At 39.7% G+C, this 25,179-nt stretch overlaps 1 protein-coding gene across 4 annotated transcripts; it reads left to right on the top strand.

The window, feature by feature from the left end:
• The first annotated feature begins 1,033 nt into the window (after positions 1–1,033).
• Positions 1,034–24,858, top strand: LOC139975594 (uncharacterized). Of its 4 annotated transcripts, none has more exons than XM_071983624.1 (6): positions 1,034–1,510; positions 6,795–6,895; positions 14,355–14,458; positions 14,695–14,850; positions 15,986–16,061; positions 16,764–24,858. In XM_071983624.1, exons 2-6 carry the CDS (start codon positions 6,817–6,819, stop codon positions 20,771–20,773), a joined length of 4,425 nt encoding a protein of 1,474 aa, XP_071839725.1. In that variant the 5' UTR covers positions 1,034–1,510; positions 6,795–6,816; the 3' UTR covers positions 20,774–24,858. The 4 variants fall into 4 exon arrangements, with proteins under 4 accessions (XP_071839725.1, XP_071839723.1, XP_071839724.1 ...); XM_071983622.1 differs by having other exon boundaries at positions 1,034–1,535; XM_071983623.1 differs by lacking the exon at positions 1,034–1,510 and adding an exon at positions 1,576–2,015.
• The last annotated feature ends 321 nt before the right edge of the window (positions 24,859–25,179 follow it).

Genomic DNA, 25,179 nt, shown 5'->3' with positions numbered 1-25,179 from the left:
GGCCCAGATAAAAAATAACAAGGTATCACATTTCATTACTGTCTGTATTTTGTAGCAACAAGAAAAAAACTTCACTTGCAAGCAACGGATAGTTAACTTTTTCAGAGCGCGGCACGCGGTTTGGGGCGAGTCTTCAATGCCTTTATACTATAGTTTATCTGCCAAAGGAAGCAATATTTTTCTTAGCAATTTGAGGGCTTATTTTAAACAAAGTTCGCTGTTAGCCTATATATAAGCCAAATATGATGGTTGGATTTAATTACGCAAAAAAGCATAAGCTTTACGATAATATAAACTTGAACATGTTTGATAAGTTTATTAATTTTCAATCTGTAATAAGTTCAACCACTTAATTTCCTATCCCCTGACTGTTTTGAGACCGGGGGGGGGGGTTGGACAAATGGACTCTTTCGTAGTTTCTCTAGAATTGGACATCAATATAGGCCCAAGCTCATTAATAATTGGTAGGGCCACGTCGACCTTCCCCGAGTCCAGTCTCAGCGGGACCGGTCCTATATAAAGACCGCCAAGAGCCGTAGGCCTACTTCGTAAGTCCAACCTTTTCATTTGCTGCTATTTTATTACTTCGTTGTTAAACCCTTTTTTAATTTTAGGCCAGCCACCTTTCTTTCAGATCGCCCCTCGGATATCTCCCTTCGATAATTAAACATAGACTATAGTTTATATATATACAAGTTCAAGTAAGCCAATGATTATATAGGCCAACATTATAGGCTACTAGTGGGATACGGAATAAATTCAGCTTACTCAATGGTAATCAACATGCAAAATGTCTTTGTAGGCCTACATGTTTACTCGCTACCGATCTTATTTGATTCCTTCCTATCAAAATTGTGTCCGGAAGTAAGGAATAAACCTAGGACCAATCGGCCTTCTCGATCAGTAACTTTGACCTTCAATGTTTATTAAACATTTTTATTTGGCGGAAGCAGCCCGGAACCTCTAAATATATTATCTGCATACTGAGTATAAGCTCCACTCGTTTAACTCATAACCCGCATTATTAGCCTCCGATTACAGTGGCAAATATTCGATCGGGATTCCTAACCTGGAAACCCATCCATCCCGTTGTGTTTATAATACTAGCAGCTTCGCAAATGTATTTGAATCGCGATCATGAACTAATGACCAAACATCATCGTGACCATTCATCTGTGGCTATCACCCTTACAAATTACCAGAGCTTTTTTTATCGCATCATGTATTTACTCCAGAGTTGTACCATTAGCTATTGTTCACTGACTAACCCAGAGTCACAGCACTGTATACGCGCAAACCACTAAACTCGCAAAAAAATTGTAGCCACAAAGTAACTCGCGGCTGCAACGACACGTACTACGTGATCACCACGAGATCTTTACACGTATATGTTTGCAAACGCCATATTGAACTCTACTTCGTCAATGGGCCCCGAAACTTATTGTGCAGTTTATCTTTGATTGTCATTAACTACAGCGCTTTCGAGGGTATTTACACAAGAATCCGAAAGGTGAAACCTTCTTTTATCAGATAGAGTAAGTTTCGTTTTGTATCTCTTGTCCATAAAATATATTTTGGGTTTATAAAAATGTTTGATTTTCGCTTTTGGTCTCAACGATGTTATTATCAATATCGAGACTGTAACAGTGCTCCATAATAACATTGCTTGAACAGGCAAGGGTGTGTTCACAAGGAAACAAAGACCAAACGTGGTTTTGCGTTATAGTAATCAACGGTAAAATCTATTGCCCCATCTACTTGGGGAGACATTCCCTGTGCTCAACTGCTCAGTTAATCTCCCATAAAGAGAAGTTCATAGACATAAACTTTTTGACTACGTGACGAAATTCAGGGAACGTTGGAGTTTTGGAGTCTCCCAAAGAGATTCCCAAAACTGCAGTGTGCAGTAAATTGCAATCGTGCAGCGCTCATAACAGGATCACGGAAATTTACGAACTTCCTCGTTTTGATAAGGTTTCACTGTGTATCGAACGTTTGCGAGAACTGCAATCATGGTATTTGAAACATTTATCAGTGTTGGTAGACATTAAGAATTTAGTATCTAAGGTGCATTTTAGACGTAGGGATGCAAAATTATTGTTGTAAAATTCTAGGCTGGTAACTATGCTTGTATTTCACCCAGAGCGATGTTGTGATTGTCCGGTAACATTATAGGCTACAATAGGCGTTTAATATTTCTACGTGTGCTTGACTTAGATTTAGTATTAGCCTATCCAGATTTTCCATCAGTTAGGCTTATCGTTAACTGTATCTCAAGTGTGAGGAACACAAGTTGATCCGTCTGTTGCATCAGCCAGTCAGGAATTCAATGGATTTCCAGAAACAAAGCCAAAATAAAGCTAAGTTTGCATCCAAGGAAGTTTAAGTTACTGCCATGATAGACCATTGAGACACATATAGGCTTACAGTTACATGTAGGCTAGTTGCAAAGAGTCAGAGGACACAATTTATGTCTAGTTTGCATTGCTTAGTTCCTGAAAGTTAAATTGGATCCCCAGCGGCCATGACAATAACGGTGCACTATGTAACACAATACATCAGTTTTGATAAAAAAACAAAAACAAATCAACTAAAATGAAGGGTTCTTGGTGAAAGTGAAGTGGAATTTGGAGACAATTGCACATGATAGGGCCTGTGCTAGCTGGCAACATCTCACAGTGCAATGAAAACCATTTAAGGCCTAACCTTAACAAATATTGATCGCACTTTGGACACAGCATTGCCGAATATTTTCATACGTCTTTTAAATGTTCCGCGTGATCATTTTAGTTTATGAAGCAAATTAAAAGAGGTGATTTTATAGGCCTGCCCATTTTGTAGCATGGTTGAAAGTTTAACTTGGGGAATAAACAGAGCTCACATATGATTTATATCATTCTACACAGTGTACAGAAATCCCTAGGCTGCTGATTGTGCATGCAGCGTGTTTTCCACCCATGTTAGCTTTATTGGGAATCCACTGTGAGTCTGTAAAATTCATTGATTATGCATGAATGCATTCAGAGTAGTATTCACAACTTAATCTCATTTGACTGACAACCGCCTTTATAGCCAGTGCAGGATTAACATCTTTCATTTATGCTAATCCTTTACAAAATATCACAGGCATTATTAATGTTTGTTGCAAGACAATTGAAAGATTCAGTTATCCAGCCATTTTAATCCTCCTGAATGTATACAAAGCAGGCTTCTAGCTCTTCCCAGTTTTTACAATTTTTCATTATTTGCATTATTATCATAAAAATTTTTTTTGGGGGGGGGGGGGTGGAGAGTTGGCCAATTGTACTGTAGTGAGCTTCTTTATCATTATATTGATAGTATTAGTACTGTAGCTGCAGCACTGCAGCAGTACTCCTGTTGATATCACTCTATTATTAATTACTGTAATAGCAATATATACTGTACTTATGTATACCTGGTACACAACATTAGTAGCACTTAATCTGAAACTGCCGATTACACTGCAGAGAATTGTGGTACAGTGAATTTAGAGATTGTAGCCTACTACACATGGTTCTAAGATCATGCAGCCATTGGAGTATAAATTTTCAAAAATATGTCGAATATAACATGACCGTGTAATCTGATCTTTTTCAAAAAGTATGAATATTTGTTTCAAAAGTAACATAAAGATAGTTAATATTATGATATCTGGTGGGAGTCGATAGGGCAACAGTTGACTTGGTTTTCTGTGAAAAAGTCACCCTGGGAGATGAATATATCAAGACCAATGTTGTTAGAGCTTTATTATGTCACTCAAAATTTACCCATGATTAGAGCAACCCCAGTGTCTCTAGGTTTTATGATAGCAGTGTTGGTGTGAGAAGGATTTGTTGGTAATTTTTTTATTTACGTACTTGTTTTGCCAAGGTTACTTCTTAATGATGTGTACACCAGATGTTCAGTTACTCGAGTTAAATCTCAGCTAGCATTCTTGCACTGGTGAGATGTTTCACTCTACAGTACAAAAGTAACTGTAGAAAGTTGTTGGTTGAGGAAATGAGTGCTTCAGACTCCTCACATAAAAGCTTAAATTATGCAAAGTACACACTTTTGTGGGGATGAGCTCAAAATAGGTGCAAAGTTTTCAAGTACCAGTTTGGTTTACTGTTTAAAGAGGAACCTAGTACTTCTGTAAAGTTATCAGGCGAGGAGAGGAAATAATTTATCAATCAATCGTATTATAAGTGTTATTATATATGTATATACTGGTACATAAACTGTGCACATGTGAACTGGTATACGTACTGTACACTACATACAGTGCACTTCCACGGTCCATCTGGTACTGCTACAGTTTGTAATAAAATTATAGAGATAGCATTTGCTTTTCATCATAATTTATGCGTCTTTGAGCACAGCATAGAGTACTATTAGATTAATCGCATGGCAAGAATGGTCCACGAAATTAGCAAATTGCTAAAAACGAGGGATAAAGACTGTATGTAAACATAGCAGTTTTAGTACACAGAAACCATAGTTAGTACAGTATAGTATAATAGACGTGTTTCAGAGCTTTCGCAATGGCTAACTTTGACACAGACTGTTGGACACTAATTATTTAATTTATAACCTGTCAGCAGGTACTGTACTAAGTTGCATCTACTGTAGGTCTACTCACAACCATGGTACGCCCACTCTGCTGTGTCTATATATAGTGACATGGGAGATGATTTTAGCTCTTAAGTTGCCTTGGTCGGAAACCAACCTTTCGTTATAAATAGTCTGCGACCCTTCTCTTACTTTTTTTTATCACTCCAGTTGTGCGTACATAGATGAATACATTCACAAAAATCTGAATGTCTTGTACCTTAAATTTGCATATATGTCATTAGATGAGATGTTAAGTTGAAGATCAAAAGATTCTGCAACCAACCCCTCCCCCCCCCCCCGCCTTCCCCTCCACTTCTTAGGGTATTAATCCGAACAGAGGGGACAGATGTTAATTCCCTGCTTTCGAATTGTTTTGGTGGTTCCAATTAAGGAAAGAGTCCATGTACAGTAGTGGGTTCAGTTACCTTCAATTGTAACTGGTTAAGCACAAATAGGACACCTTGAACCAGTCTGACAAACAAACTGTATAGTACCATTGTATTAGGAACAAACGTAACTAAGTTGCACTCTGTGCATAAATGCATATATACTGTTGGGATCTCTCGCTTTGGTTGAGTAAGCACATCCCATGCCAGTAACTTTTCTTTGATAGTTGTGTGGTGACCTTTTCACATGTTGAAAACATCACTATTGTACCATGCTTTGTAACGACACATATTGTACACTAACTACAGATATTGGTTATATACTTTAGTAAACCATTTTGATCATTTTTTTAAATTATATTTTATAATTTATATTTTTAAAATTTATATTTTGTAATTTTTTTTTTTTAATATGCTTATCTAATAACAGTGTAAAATGGGTCCCTGTGATTTTCATTTGTTGACGTTGTTTGTGTTATAATTGCGAGTTTTAAGTTATGTTACCAAAATGTATTGATGTTGGTGTCAGATATACTGTACATATGTTGCCAATTCAGTTAATTGCTTTTTTTAGTTAATTGCTTTCATTGGCACAGTAATGTTACCAAACAGGTTAGTGTTAAACATATATCAAGACCGAGACAAATTTTTAATAGTCTTCCAAGATTACCAATTTCTGCACACTGTACAGACAACCGAAATCAGTAAAATCAGAAGGTCTGACCGATGGCTAGTTGTTTCCATCAAATTTCAGATTGCACTGGAACCTGTCCCCCCCCCCCACCCCCAAATAGGTAAACTGATCATTTGCATATTTTCCTCAATCACTTTTAGAGATTTCCTGAAAAAAAAAAATAGTGCTTTACCTTTATGATCCACCTGAAAGTTGAGTTTAAAGGTATGCTGTATTTGGCCCCAAATATGCTAGATATTCAAATATGGTCACCTATGGTCAAAATTCTTAAACTGTTTTTATTACAACCTTCAAGGAAATTTACCTCACAGGGACATTCAGTCATCTTGTGTGTTCCTTTTAAAAATGTCTGAGAATAATTTGGAGAGAAAAAGACCTCCAGGAAAGAACTTTTTGAAAACTTCTAGCAATTCTAGCATACTATAATTTGCCTAAAGCTGATTCTAGTCACCAGAACTGACATAGCATCCCTTCAACAGTGTACAAAAATCGGCTCTTTGTATTTTTGCTACATTTTTTTTGTCTTTTTTCGGGCAACCAAATTTGCAGTTCAGACGAACCAAGACCTGGATGTCTGACGGACCAACCAGAGGGGGAAAAACCCATTTAAATATTTACCCTGTACGATGCTATCAGTTACAGTAATATAATCACACTATGTAACCATTCGTAACTAATCCATGGATGTAATGGAGATGCGAATGATAAATAACTCACAGAGATATTGATGTATAATATAGATATTGATGTATATATTATTTAAAGCTCTTTGGGTCTTAATGATTCTAATTTTTTGAGGATTTCTTCTTTAGCTACTGTACTCTGAAGATGTGATCAAGTCACACTTAAAAAATGTCATCACATCGCCAGCGCCCAGCAGGCCGTGAATTATTCTTTATAAACTCTCTCAGTCAATAACCTTGCATATCGAGCTGATCCTCTTTGGTTAAGTGATGGTAATTTCAAATGTTTTTCCTGAAAAACGTTTTTTTTTTAAAGATGATATCATTATTATATAAAACAGGCAAAATTAAAAGGAGAATGTTTGAAATCAAGATTTTAGTGGAAGAATTTTTCTCTGTTTTGTTATTTATGTTCAGGCCTCATCTATGTCATGGGAGCATGGAAGTTGTCCCAGATGGAATGAACTTACCCAATGAACTAGAATTTGGAGATTCACTACAGGAACCAGATAAAATTGGTAAGTACAGAAAACCTTTTTTCTTTTTTACCTATTTTTTTTATTAATATTCTTTATATTTTATTAATTTTTTATGATGCAGCTGATATTCTTTTTCTAGACAGCTATTTCAGAGTTGTTTTCGGTAAAGATTTTGATGTTCTTTGATACTTGAAATCCCATCGCAATGTAGGTTATCAGCTTGCATATTCAAATTCCTTTAAAAATAAGTTAAAAAGTCAAAAACTTTACAAGTATGCAACCAGTAGCAGCACGGAATTACTATTTTGGGATTGCTACGTACCAACCAAGGGCTGGATGGCTCAGTTTATAGAACATGAACTGAAGTCAGTGGTTCAAATCCTGGTTCTAGCCAAAAATTTCCTTTGCTTTTTCAGAATTTTGTTTGTGATGGGCCCCACTCAAAGTTCCATTGCTGATGCTCACTAAAAAAAAAAATTCCAAATCAGAAAGAAATGCCAGTGATTCATATACTGTACCCATTTGAATGGTACAGTTGTAGAAAAGTCATTCTTTCCAAATGTAGTGCTGTTTGCACAGGTCTACACTGGGGCAAGAACCTATAAAAACACATTCAAGGTTGCAAAACACACTCTCTCCTCTGTTTTTCTGAATCGGATTTTGCATCTTTGAGTTTGTTGATCTTTTCACACACCGTATGTGATGTATGAAAAATCCGACTGACAATGCAGTCGACACCTAGAATAGCTAGAGACAAGATTTCAAGAATTGAAAACAAAGAAGTAAATTTTCAACCTAAATTCTTTGAATTCTAGAAAAACATAAAAGGTGTCTGAGTCTAGGCAATAAACATTTTTGGAATCGAGAGGAAAAATATTTGGAAGGCGTCCTAGTTCGATCGATTTGAATCTCAGTGGAGAAATTCTGCGGTAGTACTGTACGTATATTTACAAAATGGCAGACTCCCCCCCCCCCCCTTCCCGGACACAACTTGAAAACACCCAAAATGGAGATTTTTTTTGATCTAAAGATATTTTTGAGGAGTTGTCTATCACAACCATCTCTGTCATATTAAAGATTTATGATAATTGTAAATGTGATTCTCCTGAAAGTGAGATGGGCTGAAATGGCAGGGCTAGGGGGAGGGGGAAGGATGTGGGGAGGGGTTGTTCATGATGCTTAAATTTCATATCAGGTACCTGATGGTTGGGTTGACTTCTCCTTTAAGGCAGAAAATAAACCGCTTTGCTTGATTCAACCAGCATTCCCCAACCATCCCTTGAAGACGTTTACAGATACATTTACAGTCACATCCTACGACCATTTCTCTGGTTAATGCAGGGAACAATTTCAAAAGGATCTTTTCTGGTTGTCCCTTGGACAACCAGTCCCTTTAACCTTTGGTTGTCCACACAGCAAATGTGGTTGTCCACAGTATCTCCAAAAAAAGATGGAGGCTAATACCAATTTATCATCTCACCTATCTGGTGGTTTTCTTATTCTTCTTCTTACAAATTCAACCTGAATTTTGACATAATATCTGGCACTGTAGCACACTTTGAACGAACCTCCACAGCTGACCTGAATTGTCTGCACAGAAATATGGTTGTCTCCAAGGACGACCATTAAAAGTTTGCCCCAGTGTCAAACTGTTTACAGAAGGAGAGAATTCTGTCTCTCACAACCCTGATTGGTGTGAAGTTATTTGGCAAATGTTTGTTAGGGTTCATGACCAAAGAGGGCATGACATTTTTGTGTATTTTTGCCAGGAGTGATTGTACCATTGTTAAGGAGACTATAGCCAAGGAGAGACTCGATCAATATATTTGTTTTTAAACTTAACATTTCCTATAGTCGGGCGATTGATTTTTTTTCAGGAGCATAGTAGACCTGCTATAGTGTACAGTGTGTGCTAGTTCAAGTCAGTTTTTTGTAGCTGGAGCAGAGGGTGCTTCAGAATGGGGATATTTTGATGGGGTAGAAAGGGTTGGGGGGTGGGCCGGTGGTATGGCAGGTCAAATAGAAAACTGAGAATTTGCAGGGGGTCTTCAGCAAGCTTCAAGGCAGCAGTGTTTGAGACTTGTAAGCCAGAAAGTTTGCAAGTTATTTTATTGTACAACAATAGTCTGTTTGGAATACAAAACAAAAAGCCAGTGATAAAGTGCAAGGAAATATGAGGGAGGATGCAACGAGGATGCAGTTGGAGATCTGTACGCCCTATGGTGAGATAATGGCAAGGAGATGGGGGTGGGGAGGGGGGCACAACCAGGTCACACCGGGATGATAATATGCACATGTGTATGTGTGCACGTAGGTTTAAGACACTTCCAGTGCTGTCCGACCTGTTGAGTTTCGTGAGGGGAAGAAGGAATTGCCTCGCTTCTTAGCCTACCCGTTGCCCCACAGCCTCGTCGCTCTCTCTCTCCTGTGTCTAGAGTATCAGCACGGTACACCCTCAGTGACCCCCCCCCAGGTGGTCAATAACCCCTCGCATCTCATTCTACCACCCAAAGCCACTAGAAGTTTCTAGGAGTGTGTTTTGGTGCAGTTTTGTTTATCTGGTGGAATACATGCTAAATCTGCACCCATCCTGTTATCGCTTGGTTTTCACCACGTTGTTCCATCAATTTCTAAAACATCTGGTAAGTTACTCCGGCTCCATGAGTATCCTCATCAATAAGCTGTATTTTCAGGGGTGTATTTAGATTCCCAGGTGACCCGTCAACTAGCAGCCCGGGTATGTGTAGCGGTTTCAGGAATTCCAATGTGCAGGTACTTCTCCCCTCCTCCCTCCTTAATATAGACAAAAGCTGTCAGGTCCCTTGTTACTCCTCACGAGCTATTTGTAGAAATTAATGCTTTCTGTTTTCTATGTTTCTGTTTTAATATGTTGGAAGGTAGGGTAGCCTTGCCTTGGCAATTTCTACAACCTACTGTACAGGACTTACTGTACTAACAACATAAAAGTCCCTAGACTTTGTAGTCCCTGGGTCATACTGGTTCGAATTCCATTCTAACCGGTCTAGTATATTTGTCTTACTCACCTTATGCAATCCGTTACAAGTACTGCATATCCTGACTGGATCGACCTTCTTTCTTTTTTTCTTTCTTTCGAATTCTGATATATATAGCAAACAATGAGGTGCTCTTTACTCTAAGAATTGAGCAAATAAAAAATAACTGATAAATACAATAGTATAAACAAATTTGACCCCAAATAGTCCAATCCCTTTCACTTTGGAAAGTACATTTCCTAAGTACTATTTAAAGACTGATAAAGCTTTACTGTTTACTCGTTAGTTTACTTGACGGCACATTGTCCCTCCTCTCTCTGAGTAAAATGTGGCAAATAATTCTTAGACATATTTGTGAAATGTATTGGACCTCACTCCTCTTCCTTTCACCCTTCCCTCTCCCCCTCCCCCTCCCCTCCCCCAAGAGAAGATACAGAGCTGTCAAAATAGGTGTTTTTGTGCATGTTTGCAGTGTCATGCAGAAAGGAACTTTGAAGTGCTATTATAATGTGATTGTAGATTTGCCCATGAGTTTTCATACTCTCATAGACTTTTTGGCATTGTTATTGTTATTACCACTTCTAGGTCCGCAATAATTTGGGATTTTTTTGTAGCTTGTAATTTGTGAGTGACAATTGTGGACGCTTTATCCCGTACAGTAGCTACATGTGTAGTAGAGAAACAGCTTTGGGTGACAGCCAGAACTTAATTTTTTGCAGTTGTGGGGTGGTCAAAATTATTAGATATTTATTGCAAATTGTTCTATTGAAGTTTTCAAGCCCTCCAAACTTAATGAATAGGTTTAGTCTGCCTTGACTGGAGAAATAAACCAAAGAGACACTGAACAATTTTGAGCCCACAAAAGGCATTCTGAAAAGAAGTTATTTATAATTCCTGTTCAACGTCCCCCCAAAAAAGTAATGAAAATGTCTACTTTTAACAATTCAATTCTGTAAAACCTTAATAGAAAAGTGCAATACGTACCAAGACTAAAGACCAAAAATTTGGGTGCCCCAAGGTTGCTCATTGCATAGGGTTTGCAAACATTTTGATACTTTTACCTGCTCCTGGATTTTGGAATTTTGGATAACAAGTTTCTTTACTTTTTAACACTTGGAGTAAATAGTATACAGTTCAATATTGTAGGTACCAACAGAAAGGCAGTGTGGCATTTTGTGTCATTGGTCGAGACACTTTTATTAAGGGAAATAACAGCTTTTTCATAAAAAAAATTAAGGATCCCAACTCCCTATAACAAGCACCATCGACGTTGATCAATTTCTTGAAGCCTTACAGTAGGATATTCTCGGTGTCCCTGTCATGTTAGTCTCTTAAAACACAGGACCAGGATAACCAGTTAAGTTAGCCATTTATAATTGAAAAACCTAGATAGCTGTCTTCTTACTTTGGACAAACTATGTCAGGAGTTAATATCAACAGATGGTCTGCGGGCAATATCTGGCCCACAAAACATTTAAAACCAGCCTGCGAAAGCAAAACAGGTCCACACTCTTTGCACTCATCGGGGTATCGGGACCCTTGATGCGGTAAGGTTAAACACACTACCAATCTGGCATTGCACATGAATTGCTGACAGCTGGATAAATGGGAAATTGACTGCCCAGGGAGACTTCCATTCCATCTGGCGCCCTGCTCGAACCAGTATTTTTTCTCACTGAGTGATTAAGTTACTGTTGTGCCCAGATTACCTTGCTGCCTTTCGATAATAGATTCTGTTGTGACACATATTGTTACAGCACCAACAAATTTCATAATTTTAGCCCCAAAAATGGTAATGTACTGATTAAAATCAAATTCCTTCTTGCATTTTCCTTGTTGTAACTTGTAATACTAAACACTCATTTCACACTGGCAGAAAAGTGCAAGTGCCTCCCCCCCCTTGTTTTCTCTTGCTAATGGCAAATGGAGAAATTGAATCTTGTAAATTTAAGTGTCCTGAATTTTGAGGCCTGACAAGGAAAGTGTCCTACTGTAGGTGTAGGACAGTGTAAACTGTGTGCCAAAACAAAATTTTATTCAAATACCGAAAATTTGATAGAACCAAACCACCTAGAATTATTCAAGCCACTCATAATGGAAAAAATTCTCGCTTACTGTGTCTTAATCCGTGTGTTTGCAGTCCTGTACTTTACCGGAGAAATTCTTTGTTAACATTTACCAGAGAAAGTAACATAAAGTGATGTTTTATGCTTTTGGGAGCCTCTTCAAGTTATAATACAATGTAAGTTATTGTTTATTTTATATGTATCCGAAACAGGAAGTGAATAGATCAAGGGCAGGGTTGTGAAACCTCGCTAGCCAGGTTAACAGGAAATACATAGCTCTCACAGGATTCACCACTGGGCAAGAAAATCAATAGGTAAAAATAACATAGAAAGAAAATGTTAATACAGAATTCAGAAAAAGCCCAGAGGTATTTAAAAATCAAGAATTATCAGAACTGCTGGGTTGTTCACTTTGCCAACTATACAGCGAGAGATTGGCCGCTCTAGCAAAACATCGTCCACGGATATTTCTGCAAGTTTTTCCGGGCCTGATCTCGGGTACAGACTTGCATCGCAGAACGTGAGCTGTGCCTACCTGTACAAACCATGTGGTATCAGAATACTACGAATCAATGCACGTGTGTAGTTACTGCAGATCCAGGCCACTGATTAACTGTTGGAGATATGCATTGGTATACAAACTGCTACGTGGTAATGCAGCCACAGAGGTATATTATTTGTACGAGACATTATCACCAGTGTATTGTTTACCTTCCCTTCTGTACAAGTTCAAAGTTGCCTCTGTGTGTACTGGATTAAGAAAAAACCATTGGACTCTCAACACACAGCCTCATGGCTGTGTTAAAGTTTTTTTTTTAAACTTGTGGGTACATAACAAAAGGCTAGGAAGCTCAGATATGTATTTTTTTGTTGTTGATATGTGTGTGTGTGTAATAGTGGCTGGTAAGATGTCTGGCATGTATCAATTAATATGAAATGCTGGTTGTTTATTATAATGTGTCCAGAGTCTGTGGAGTGATTGTACTGTGTACAAACAGTATTGCAGATTTGATAAGTGAACATACTGTAGCAGTATACTGTGTTGTTGTGTGGTATATGTACAGCAGATGTTGACTGTGCTGTACAGTTACATGTAAAACCAGCTGATTTTGCATTATTAAGTGCGAGTGAAAAGCACCATATGGAGAGTTGTGTTTAGATCTCTTTGTTTCATGATGTACAATGCAGGTAGTTTTGATGGTTCAATTACTGTACATAACCGTACATATGTGTGACGATCATAATCTTCAAATTGGCGTCCATGATAATTGGCGCCGGCAAAGTGGAACCAGTCCGACATTTCTTAGAACGAAAAAATTAATTATTTCTTCTTTGAAATATCATCGATACAAATTAAGAATGCTGCATTAAAATTGGCGTCAGCAAAGTGGAACCAGTCCGAAATTTCTTAGAAGAAAATATTAATTATTTCTCCTTTCAAATATCATCGATACGAATTAAGAATGCTGCATTGCCTACTGTGACGTACCTTTGAAATTATTAGAATGTGATGTAGATTTACATATTTAATAACATTTCTCGAAGTTTTACGCTTCAAGTACTACAGGCAGGAGTGGATTATAAAAATTTCATATTTCTGTGCATGGTATTACATACATGTATGTAATTGCCCTAAATTTAAAAACAAATTGTCTACTAAGGCCGCACCGATTAGATACTGAAAGAGCGACTTCGCCAAAATTTTAAGTAATGAGAGAAAGGAAACATCATTTATGTATTCTGTGGCACTTTTCATGATTAATTTCACCGTCAACTTTAAAGCAAGCTCGATGTTAGGGAAGCGTGCTTAGATTAAAGCGTTTGACTCCAGACTACTGTATTGTAACGTATCTAGCGGGTAATTTTACGGTATAAATATACTTTTAATTGTAGTTGTGCACCTGGCGGGTCCGCAAACCATGGGGGAGCGACCCAAAAGTGAGTCGCCAAAATATGTGTCGTTGGATTTTTCAGACGTAATTTTTTTTTCGTTTGGCAATAGAGGTTATCTTTATAACAACAAGCCCCTTAGTCCAGACTAGTGTATTTACTGCACTCCTCTCTTACCTGTCTCAACTCTTCCATTTGCACCTCCCCATCTACCTATCAATATTTAGCAATGCTCCCCCTCGAACCCTCCTCCAGTGTCATTCCCCATCACCTCCTCCTTCCGAATATACCATTTGCAAAGTATAGACCTATTATAGGTGATAATCTTGCTGTCCTTTGAACCACGTTTGTTTTGACATTTCCTTACTGTGCTTTGGACTTCATTAGTTATAAGAAGTTTATGCATTCTGAGCATGGACACTGAGGGATTAGGGTCATTCCTGATGAAAAGATCCTAAAAGTTTGCTTGATGCTTGCTGATGTCCACAAACTGACCGTAACTAAATTCTTTCTTTCTTTGTCCTGCAGGTGTATTTAGTAGGAAACAAGTCAACAGAGGCAGGTTGTATGGACCTTTCAAGGGGGAACGAAAAAGGTGCAGTGAAGTTATAAACGACACTTACTCCTGGCAGGTAAAAACTTACAAAACAATGATTTTATTATCATCTATATATATTTAGCATTTTGTATGGCAGAGATGAATTCTTCAAATTTTGTAACATTGATATTTTGTGAATACTTCCGACAGCAGTCTTGTATAAAGTTTCATGCAAACGACGATATCCCTCAAAAGTAACAAGGATTTTTTTTGTAGAACTGTTTTCAGGGCGTTCGAGTTACCTCGAGTTTATATTACATTTCCTTACAGATTATTGGTCCAAAAGGTCGCAGATTATTTTGCGTAGACGCTAGCGACGCATCGAAAGGGAATTGGATGCGATTTGTGAAAACTGCACCAGGGAAGGATCTCCACAACTTACACCCGGTCCAGCATAAGAAAAAAATTTACTACAAAGTAATCAAAGTAAGTGCGATACCCAGTAGAAGGTATTCTGCCGGGAGGGCGATTGTTTTGCCACTTTTAAACAGCCTCGTATTAAATGCAAGTTCGGAGGGACAGTGGTTTTATGGCTCGTACAGTGTGCCAGTCAAAGTTAATGTCGTCTAGTCTCATTTCAAGTTGGTTTGATCACATATAAAGCAGATGGCAAAAGCCCTGTTACTAGAGCTGGGCTAGAAGCTAAAAACTGCCTACCCTGTCAGATTTCAAACTACTGCCCTCTAACTTTTACGGGGTGTAGACCCAACTGGTAACCATAAGCACCGACCCTGCCACTGGCCCATCTGCCGGTGGTCTAATTACTGGGTCCTCGTCCTAACACCCAAAGTGTGTAGGAAAGTCTGTTGTTGTATGCAGAAACTTCTGAGTGTTTCTATAAGCACTTCTGTTTGAAAATAAATCAGTGAAAAAATCTTGAAACATCTGCCTTGAATTGAACCCAGAGACAGTCTGCTGGTTACACAACCACCTGGGCCTCTGATATTTATCAGAACTTGAATTGAATATGAAAGGTAACCCAATGGTGTTGCGAGGCAACTAAAATCATGTGTGCTGGATGATCATGAATCGTCTGGAGTTGTCATTCACAGTCCGGTTACAAACCTCACCATTACCACTGACCGAAATGGTCACCGATTTCCCATCTTGCAAGGCTGCAATGTCATAATGAACCCACAATTTGACCCTAGGTGATATTGAGAACAAATTTACCAGCCTCACTTTTTGCCAGTGCTACAAACTCAAGCCGAGGGTGTGTTATTTTTCTTCTCAGTTTCTCACTTGGTATCGAGATTTACTGTTGTTCTTTCAAACAAGGTTGTGATGTAACTTGTGCATAAGTGAAACAAGAAACAAAAGGATGTTTCCATACCACATTTGGATTTGTTATTGAGGAGGTAATTTAGCAGTGATACCGGTGCATTGTTGTCATATTTATTTTGATAAATTTCCTTATTTGCTTCCTATTTTTGTGAGCTTCATACGTTTATGCTCGCTCTGCGCCTCTCTTCGCGGTCAATGCTGCCTCAAAGTTGGAGACCCTCGGGCTCTGTTGTTGATATATTAACACATTTGTTTTTCCATTATATTTTGGTTACAGACTATTGCCATTGGAACAGAACTGTTGTGCTGGTATGAAGGAGCAACAGAGCCCAGTGATGAGAACATTTCTGAAGGTACGGTTGAGTTTCTTTCTGAATGTCGTCTGTGTCGTACTTGGATTCTACCGATGGCAAAAGTTTGGACCGTATTTACTTCACTCCTCTCTTACCCAAAACTGTCAAACCAACGAGATCCCATTCATTGCAAATCACCCCGGGATTAAAGCACCTTTAAGCTTCGAGTATAGTAGATTTGGAAGTAAGAGGAAGTGGATGTTGACTCCGAGGTGGGTCAGTGAGGGGCCGCAGTGCTAAAATGTGTAAGCTAGGTTGATTCGATTGCATCTATAGAGTGGAGAGACAGGTAAGAGAGATGTGAAGTAAAATACCCAAGCCAGTAAGTCTCGGGGTGTTTGTTTGTAACCGAGGCGTGGGGCGTAATTGAGATGTTTTGATTGTCAGCTATCTATTGGTACGGAAGCTGATGATATAAATGATATAAATGCGAATGTGTGGGTTAGGGTTGTTCACGTTCATATAAAATTGTCTAAAGGATGCCAAGCATGGACCAATGGAGAGATTGGACTTCTCCATCCTTCGATCTACCCAGGAGAAACAGGAGAAATTGTAAAACAGCTGTTCGTTCCTGTGTACAAAACTGCTATATGCCATCTCTGCACTTCTGTAGAAATTTTGAACAGTTTGCAGTGATGTAAATCAATTTTGAAGGCTGACAGCTCGTATCTTAGTTTTGGTCTCTCTTTGATTTTCTTACAGAATCTGATTTGCTCCCAATGCCGATTTTAGAGAAGATGGATTTCTCGGAGAACGCTGCTTACAAGGCTCCGAAGAGAGTGCCCCCGCCACTGGAGGTGCACCCCGACAACCTCCCAGAGGGGTTAGAGCCCCCTCTCATATCGCCGGCGTATCCCGTATGTCACGAAGGGGATGCTCTCACAGGCGACAGAGACTTCACCACCAGAATATCCAAACCGGCCGAGCCTCTGCTGACGGAGACAGACAGTCAACCTTCAGACAGCGTGGCGGAGATACAAGAACCCGATGTCACCTCTACCGGTGGAGATGTCGTCTTGGAGGAGAGTTTAGACAAGAGCAGCCAGAAAAATGAGACGGAGTCCGTCACTTCAAGTCAAACCCAGAAGACGGAGGAGGTCCTGAAAGCTAACGACTACAAGAAAGTGAGAAAGAAAAAACATTCCGGAAACAAGAAAGGCCGCACGAAGCATTCGTTACCGCCGAAAGGTGCAATCAAGGGGAAGAAGGTAAGAGACGATACCGAGATGATCACAGACCTGTATCTCATCGGACCGGAATCTGTCATGAAGCTAGCGAACGGCGAAGACCGATATAAATGTCAGAAATGCGACAAGTTGTGCAAATACCCCGTAGGGCTCAAGATACACCTGAGAACCTACCACCATTATATAAACGTTCTCATCAGGGGCATCGCCAAGAAACCCTGGGCGAGGGGTATCGCCCTAAAGAGAGAGAAAGACAGACGACAGGAGGAAAATCCGCTCAACGACACCAAAGATGGATCGTGGAAGAGCGTGGATTGCTCCTTGGTTCAGTCGGCCCTGGAGAAACTGAAGGACATTCACGACGACGCGGAGAAGGCTGTTTTAGAACGAGTCATCTCGGAGGAGTCTCTCGGCGGTAGTAGGATGCCCGAAGAAAGTCTTTCCGTCTTCGGCGAGAGCTTTCGATGCGACCGAAGCAAAGTGGAGGGTCTGCAGAGTTGCGACGGGAGATTGAACGAGATGCCAGAGACAGCTCAGACTGACAGTTCTGTCGTAGCAGCGGATGCTACAGAATGTGGCACAGAAAGAGAGACAGTGTCTGTGCGATTGAAAGATGAGAATGCAACTCTTGGGTTAAAAACAGAATCTGAAATTAATACACCTATCGAACACTTCGGGCACGTGGGGACAAACGTCTGTGACGACAAAAAGGTTGAATTGTTATTGAGTACAACTCTGGACGACTCTAGAACAGAGAAAGTGGCTAACACGACGCCGCAGAAGAAGAACGCTCTGCAGGTGAAGCAGCAAAAATCGCCGGGCGGCATATTCCCCAAGAAATTCCTATGTGATCTCTGTCATCAAGCCTTTGCATACAAGGTCTGGAGGGACAGGCATCTACGCATGCACTCGGAAAGCAGCAGCGGCCATGGCTGCGATGTCTGCAGTCTGAAGTTTTTCAGTAAAAAAGATCTCATCATTCATCTCAAAAGCGAGCATGGGATCAACCACAAATCATCGTCAGCAAAGAAGGAGAAGTTGCCCAAGAAAGTTGGTGGCAAGAAGGAGAAGGGTAAAGATAAGTTTGACAACAGTCTCGGTCCGACCAGCCTCCTCCGGACTGTCGGAGACAAAGGGAAAGGGAGCATGAAACTGGAGAAGCTGGTGCAAAGCTTACAGAAGATTCAGAACAAGGAACAGAGCGACAAAGATGGCATCAGAGCTCTCCAGAAAAAAAAGAAACGAGGAAGGACCTGCTTGACGAAGGGGTACCTCTGTCGGCTGTGTGGGTCTGCTTTCTCTAATCCCTCCAACAGGTCCCGGCATATGAGAGTCCAGCACGGCCTGTCGGCGAGGAAGAGAGCAGTCGAGAGCAGGATGAAGGAGAAGAGGCAGGACATCGTGATGTTGGAAGACGATGCATTGAATAAAAAAGGTGAGGGAAAACGACCTGTGGAGATCAGCGACATCAGTGAACAACGACCCATCCCCTCTGTCGTAAAGAGGAAACATTCCTCCTCGTCTGCAAATGCGAAAAGTTCCGCATCCCATCCGCTCAAAGAGTCTCCTTCCTCGAAGAAAGCTTCACCTCTGAAAGGCTTCTGTCCTGCAGATTATGGCTTTTGGAATAAGGTCCCCAAGACAAAGGTCAAAGAGAATAAAGTCATCGCGCATCAGAGGAACCGATCCAAGAGGAAGTCGCTGTTTCCTTTCGACCCCATGGAATATCAAGAGTTTCCGAGAACTCCGGACATTTCTTGTCCCTGGAATAAAGCCAGCGAGCCAGCTCCCTTCGTCCCCAAGCAGAAAGATGTCCCACCTATCAGGTTACACCTCTTGCAGTTGGAAGAGAATAAGCTGGCAGCCGGTCACCATGCATACAATGTCGATACGGATGCAATGGACCTGCGTGTTAAAGGTACCAAGCTCTCCAAGTCCAGTGTACAGTACTTCCAACCACTGGATCTCACTCACCCACCACCTGCGGAGGTGCCCCAGGACGAGGGCTGCGATGCCAATCCGTACATTCACAATCTCCTAAGTGATAGCAAGGACCCCCTGGAAAATTTGCCCATGCAGTCAGCGACCCAGTGGAAACGGACCAAGGCGGTTCGTCCGAGGGTGAAGATAACCTCCAAGATGTCTTCCAAGAAATCTCTAAAGAACACGCCTTTCATAAACCCAGTGCAATGGCATTTCACCTGTAACATTTGCAACTTAAACTTTGTGAGCATCCGGGAACTGAGTCAGCACGTGGTAGCCCACGCAGAGGATTTCCCGTACAAGTGTGAATTCTGTATGCACGTCTTCACGTCGAGCGACGAACTTTGGGACCATAAGGAGTCCAAACACAGCGTCAAGAAAATGTACGTTTGCTCCCTCTGCAAGCAAGAGTTTGCCTACTTTTCTAATCTCGAGAAACATCAGAGGGAGTCGCACACGGGAGTGGAGTGCACCTTCAACGAAAACCTCTGCAACGACGTCCGCCCTCAGAACTTTACGGATCCGACCAAAGCCTTCAATCTGCGGGCCTGCCCTCTGCAGGTGACCCCGAGGGTGTCCTTCCTCAGGGAGGAGATCAGCAAACTGTCTCCGCTGAAGCTTCGAAATTCCGCTCAGGCCAAGGACAAATTGGTGATTCTGCCAAAGAAAGCGACCCCGGAGAAGGGAATGCTCTTCAACCCCCAAAGGAATCATCCTTTCGAGCAGCGGAGGAAGATTGGCTTCCTGAGCATGCTCTCCGACCCGCGCAACCAGAAGCAGTTGGGGTCAAAGGTCAATAACGTCTGCACCAAGTGCCTTTTGGAATTCAAGGACACGTCGGCATTCCACGTTCACATCATGGAATGTGCGAACATCAAGGAAGATGCGTCAAATTCCGCTAACGGAAACGACGAACGGGAGAGTAGTCTAGTGCAAAAGAAAATCAGTAAGGAACATAGAAGGATTCCAAAAACTGTGATACTGAACCTTAAGAATGCCACAATGTTGAAGAGGAAGGGGCGGAAGCGGGCGCGGCCCGGATCGATCATCTATGACCCGCAGAAATACGCCCGGGTCAAATCCACCAGCGCCTTCGACGACATACACGCCTGTGCAGGCTGCGGCAAGAAGTTTTATTTCATCAACAAACTCGAGAGGCACATGAAAATGTGCCCGAACCGGGAGAAGATCGTCAACGCCAACAAGACCAACGTGGCCCTCGCTCTCCGGAAGCGCCCGCGTCTGAATACCATGCAACACAAATGTACGAACTGTGACAAACATTTTACATACCTCGGTAGCTTAGAGAAACATCTCTTAATGTGTACCAGCTACAACGCCGTACCTATGACGGCTTCACCGCCGACCGATACGTCGTCGTCATCCGGTAACGCAGACTATGCAACCAATCACGAAAGTCTTCCCAAGCCTCTGTCTCTGGTCGATGTGGTGACCCAAGCAGACTCCGGGCAGAGCTCCACAGCGAGGCAGCAACGTAAACGTGTGGCCCCGTATTGGAGGCTCGCCGAAAACTCGTTGTAGGCTTACAATATATTCTTTCTCTTTTTGTTTTATTTATTTTCTCAATTTTTTTTTTTTTTTTTTTTTTTTTTACATCGTTCATGTAAAGTTGCGGTACGTCAGCTCACCGGTTGAAATATGGGACTAGAGTCGACAGCAACAGAAACCCAGTTAGGTTGAGATGCAGACACACGAGGGAATAGAATACGTCGTTCTTTGGAAAGATGGACGCTAAACTGACTTCAGTAGCTTTGAAAGTTTTGTTCTCAAAAAGAGCTCTTTGGTGTTTGTCAGGAAATATTGAAATTTGGTCCTATAGAAAAAGGCAAAGTATAGAAAGGCAAAGTTTTTGGTTACACAAAAATGGAACGCTGTATAAATGGATCGATCGGCAAACCCCATGGCTTACTCCTCTAGACAGTTGCACATTCATCAAAGTCTCATATATTTATCTTTGTTCCCATTTGTATTTTGTAACAGTAACAGACTAGTTTTGGTGGTTGCATTCACAACATTAATTTCTCCCCAACATGCTTAATAAGTAGACATGAACGAGATATTATATATTATTAATTTGAGGTTAATGCGTTGCAGGAAAGGTATTTAAAGACCTTGCAAACTTGATGGACCTTTTTTGTAAAAGGTCCTTAGTTCACATTGGACTTCATACAGATAAGAGACTTTTGTGCTTAGGGGAGTTCTATTCACAACATTAATGTCTTCCCAACATTCAAATAAGTAAACTTGAACACATTATTATTGTAAATTTTAAAATGTGTTGCTGTAACCGGTATTTCAAACCCTTTATGTTTGCAACATCTCAGTTCACACATGATAACTTGGCAGAATTAGTCTTTATGGGACTTTTGTAGCATATGATCTTGGGGCTAGCCTTACTTGCATACATAGTCAAAGTGTTATTTTCAGGGGCTGTTGCTAGGGGCTCATTTATTAATCAGTTAATTTTCAATTACCTGCTAATTCACCTATTATTTTGTGTGAAGATTGATGATTTCAATGTTGCCCTAGTAATGCCTTAGTGAATCTAATGGCAAGTTGAATATGGTTGAGCAGTTCCAAGTAATGAGATTTGCAATGAGATGAAGGTACTCGATTGCAGTGTGCACTGTAGACAGGAATTCAAGAATATCATTCGTCACCCATCAAATATTGACTTGTCAAACAGTTTGGAGACAGGTCCATAAAACATTGACCGACAATATGCCATCTTTGTAACTGACTTTCTGAAATGTACTGACACACACACACTTGACCGAACAATAATGTAACAGACTGTGGTATTAATGTGAGTGGTAGTTCTAGCTTGTGAGTGACTGACAAATTCCTCAACAGCCAAAGTAAAATTTTGGAAAACTGACGGGGTAAATTTTAGACAATGGTAAAAAGCAAAGGTATTTTATAACTAGGACAGGATTTGGACCAGTGACCTCTTGGTTGAGGTCACCAGTTTTAATCCCATTCTAAGCGTAATTAATTTTTTTGCTCTTTTCCATTGTCTAACATGTTCCACCTGTCAGGTTTCAACCTCTCATGCAGTTGGCAGAGAATAAGCTGGTAGAGAGGTTTTCTTTTTTTCTCCTACCCAGTTATTTATGTCAAAGCCATTACAAAATCTTGTTTTAAAACGTATAAATATAGAGGGGGAAAAACATATTTCTGTGCCATAGATTTGTGTCACAAATGATATTCTAAACCTACAATGTTGGGTTTTTCCTATAATATTTTGTTTGTGTTTGTTAACCTTTATTGAAAATATTATATTGTCATATCTAAGAATAGATTTGACTTTTCAAACTGTTGAACATACAACTAGAGCATGTTCCATACCTTAATTTGGTTGGAAACTTATTTCAGTTTAGTTTACTTTTTGAAATAATAGTCATGGAATAAAATGATAAAGTCTAGTATCTTCTCTTTTTTTATTTATTTTTTTTTATCTTTTTTACTCAATTGGGAACATAAATCTGGTTTAAACCAAAAACCTGTAATATGAAATAGCTGAAAGATGGTGATTGGTCCAACTGCAAGCTCTGTAGCATGTCCCTATGATGAGACACAAAAGTTACTGAAATTTATTTATTTGGAAAATTTGTGCCATAGACCATGCGGTTTCATTTCCTCATTCTCTGAAGGTTTGTTATTTGTGTCATCTTGAGACTTGCCTTTCCCTCCCCTCCCTACCCCTTCCCCTACCCTATCGTGACCTCATTGGTTTGGATTATCTTTAGAGTGTCGGTATTTTGTTTGTTTCGCAGCTGGGTGACTAGAAGAAAATGTAATTTTTTGGGGTTATGTTTTGTGCAATGTAATGTGTCTTGCATGAGACTTTTATGCAGCTTTTGAAGGATGACTTTAGACAAAGAAAATTAATTTTTGATATGTTGTAGACTATTAAAGTAACACTGCTATCTGTCCAGGTTATATTTGCATGCCACCTAAAATTTTGAGATATGACCCTAAGCATCCCAAGACCCATCAATTAAAACGGCTGGATTACTTAGTCTAATACACTGACCACAAAAGTCTGCTCCTCAGATGGCACACAAACTTCGAACGAAATGTTTACGATGTGTTATATATTGTCGAGGACAAATAGTGTTGAAGAAGTCTCATCCCAGAATGCTATTTGTTTTTGTACGAAGTTAAGAGAACGTGTCATTGGAATTCATAAAAACAATTGTTTAATAATGGAATTTATAAAAACAATGGTTTAAGGTTTAGGCCTGCACTGAGGAGCCAACTGTATCGTCTGGTTAGGCTTAAAGGAGCATTTCCAGAGCTTAAAGTTAATTTAGAGGTGAATATCTCAAGAACCAGAATAGCTATAGAAACGTTACTAATACTCTAAAATTTGGACTATTACATATCAAGACTATAATATTGCCAAAAGTCATCCTTTAATTTTGTAATTGATCAAAAATTTTCTCCTTTTATTTCAAACCCTCCAATATTGAAATAATCATACAACGATGAAAAGTGCATGAACAAGATTATTACTTTCAAATAATGTCAAAGTTACAGTAAAGATATTTGAATTTTTGTGATTAAAACGGACATGTCAAAGTGTCCGGGCGAGGTAACGTTGAAGGTTGTGTTGTATCTGTTTATTATTAGCTCATTAATATGCACGTGAGTGTCTTACTTTGATTAATTCCAATCCTACTATGAGTTGAAAACTTGATAAATATGGTAAAATTGCCGCCTGAGTTTTTAATAGAAATGCTGCTTTTTTGTTGTCTACATGTAATTGCCAAGGATCTTTCATCATTTAAGATACAATATTTCAATGTCTTTTTCAATCCCTACATCTGTTTCAATCTGAAGAAAAGAGAAGGAATTTAGAGCTGGCATATTGGTATATTGAGTTGTGGTTATTTGCCTTTCCACTTTTTGAAACATGAACGTTCAAGAGGAAGATGGGAACGATTTGGTTTCAGAAATCACATCCATAAGAAAGTTTCCTTTTGCTAGAATAAATTAGAAAAGGGAGAAGTAGCCCATTGCACAATACACTGATTTTCTACAGTGGCCCAGAAGTGACATACAAAATAAAAATTAGATCAATATTTCACTTCAACTTCAGAAATGTCTAAAAGTTTGGAAAAACTATCTCAGAGTTGACATTTTTTTTTAGGTAAGTTGAAAATTCAATCAATTTAATATTAGCATAGTGTCCCTTCTGGGCCACCATACATTTCTAATGTCAGAATGAGTTATTTTGTGATATAAGCTGCACTGTAACATCATGTAAACTATTAAGTTGGGTAAACAGAAAGCTGGGTTGGTATATTTGCATTCAGTGTAGCATGGCACACTGAATCTCTTCTAAGAAAGCTTGTGATTAGAATCCACGAATTTGTGAAATAAAATTGTATTTTAATCTGAAACAACATTATATATCCTTGTAACATCTATGAGAGCAAAATCACTCCAATTTAAGAGCAATTTCTCTTCGTAATTGCCCAAAGTAATCAGCACTGTATTTTAGAAAGTACATGCATGCTTGTGTTGGCACCTTGTCACCTGGCCTAGCGAAATTTTACATTTGGAATCAGCAAACAACATTCTGTTTTGTTCAGACTACTGTTGTATTCAGGGTTTTTCTTGTGTGTGTGTGGCTGTGTCTATCCCTGTGTTTGGTAAAACATTTTCAAACTCACTGTCTCACCAGCCCCTGCAATATTCAGATAAAGAATGTACAGGCCTCAGTTGACACGCTCTTTATATTACTGAAACAATTTAATCTTTTACGGATAATCTCGTATCCCACCAAGTGTTACAGTGTTGCTTAATTTACCGAGTTTTAAGCCGCCCAAAGTTTTATTTTGTTGTACCGTTCATGATGTGATTTCTGTTGGACATACGTTTAACAGGTTCTTTCGGTGGACACCAATTTCATGTCTTCA

The sequence above is a fragment of the Apostichopus japonicus genome, chromosome 11, assembly GCF_037975245.1.
Source record: "Apostichopus japonicus isolate 1M-3 chromosome 11, ASM3797524v1, whole genome shotgun sequence".
Classification (NCBI taxonomy): Eukaryota; Metazoa; Echinodermata; class Holothuroidea; order Aspidochirotida; family Stichopodidae; genus Apostichopus; species Apostichopus japonicus.
Note: the sequence above shows the minus strand (reverse complement) of the source record. Positions and strands in the feature narration are given on the sequence as shown.

Bases quoted from the DNA above. Each gene is read 5' to 3' on its own strand.
- LOC139975594 (XM_071983624.1), top strand. From the start codon at position 6,817: ATGGAAGTTGTCCCAGATGGAATGAACTTACCCAATGAACTAGAATTT. The intron at 6,896-14,354 runs GTAAGTACAGAA...TTTGTCCTGCAG, and splicing joins ACAGGAACCAGATAAAATTG to GTGTATTTAGTAGGAAACAA. The intron at 16,062-16,763 runs GTACGGTTGAGT...ATTTTCTTACAG, and splicing joins TGATGAGAACATTTCTGAAG to AATCTGATTTGCTCCCAATG.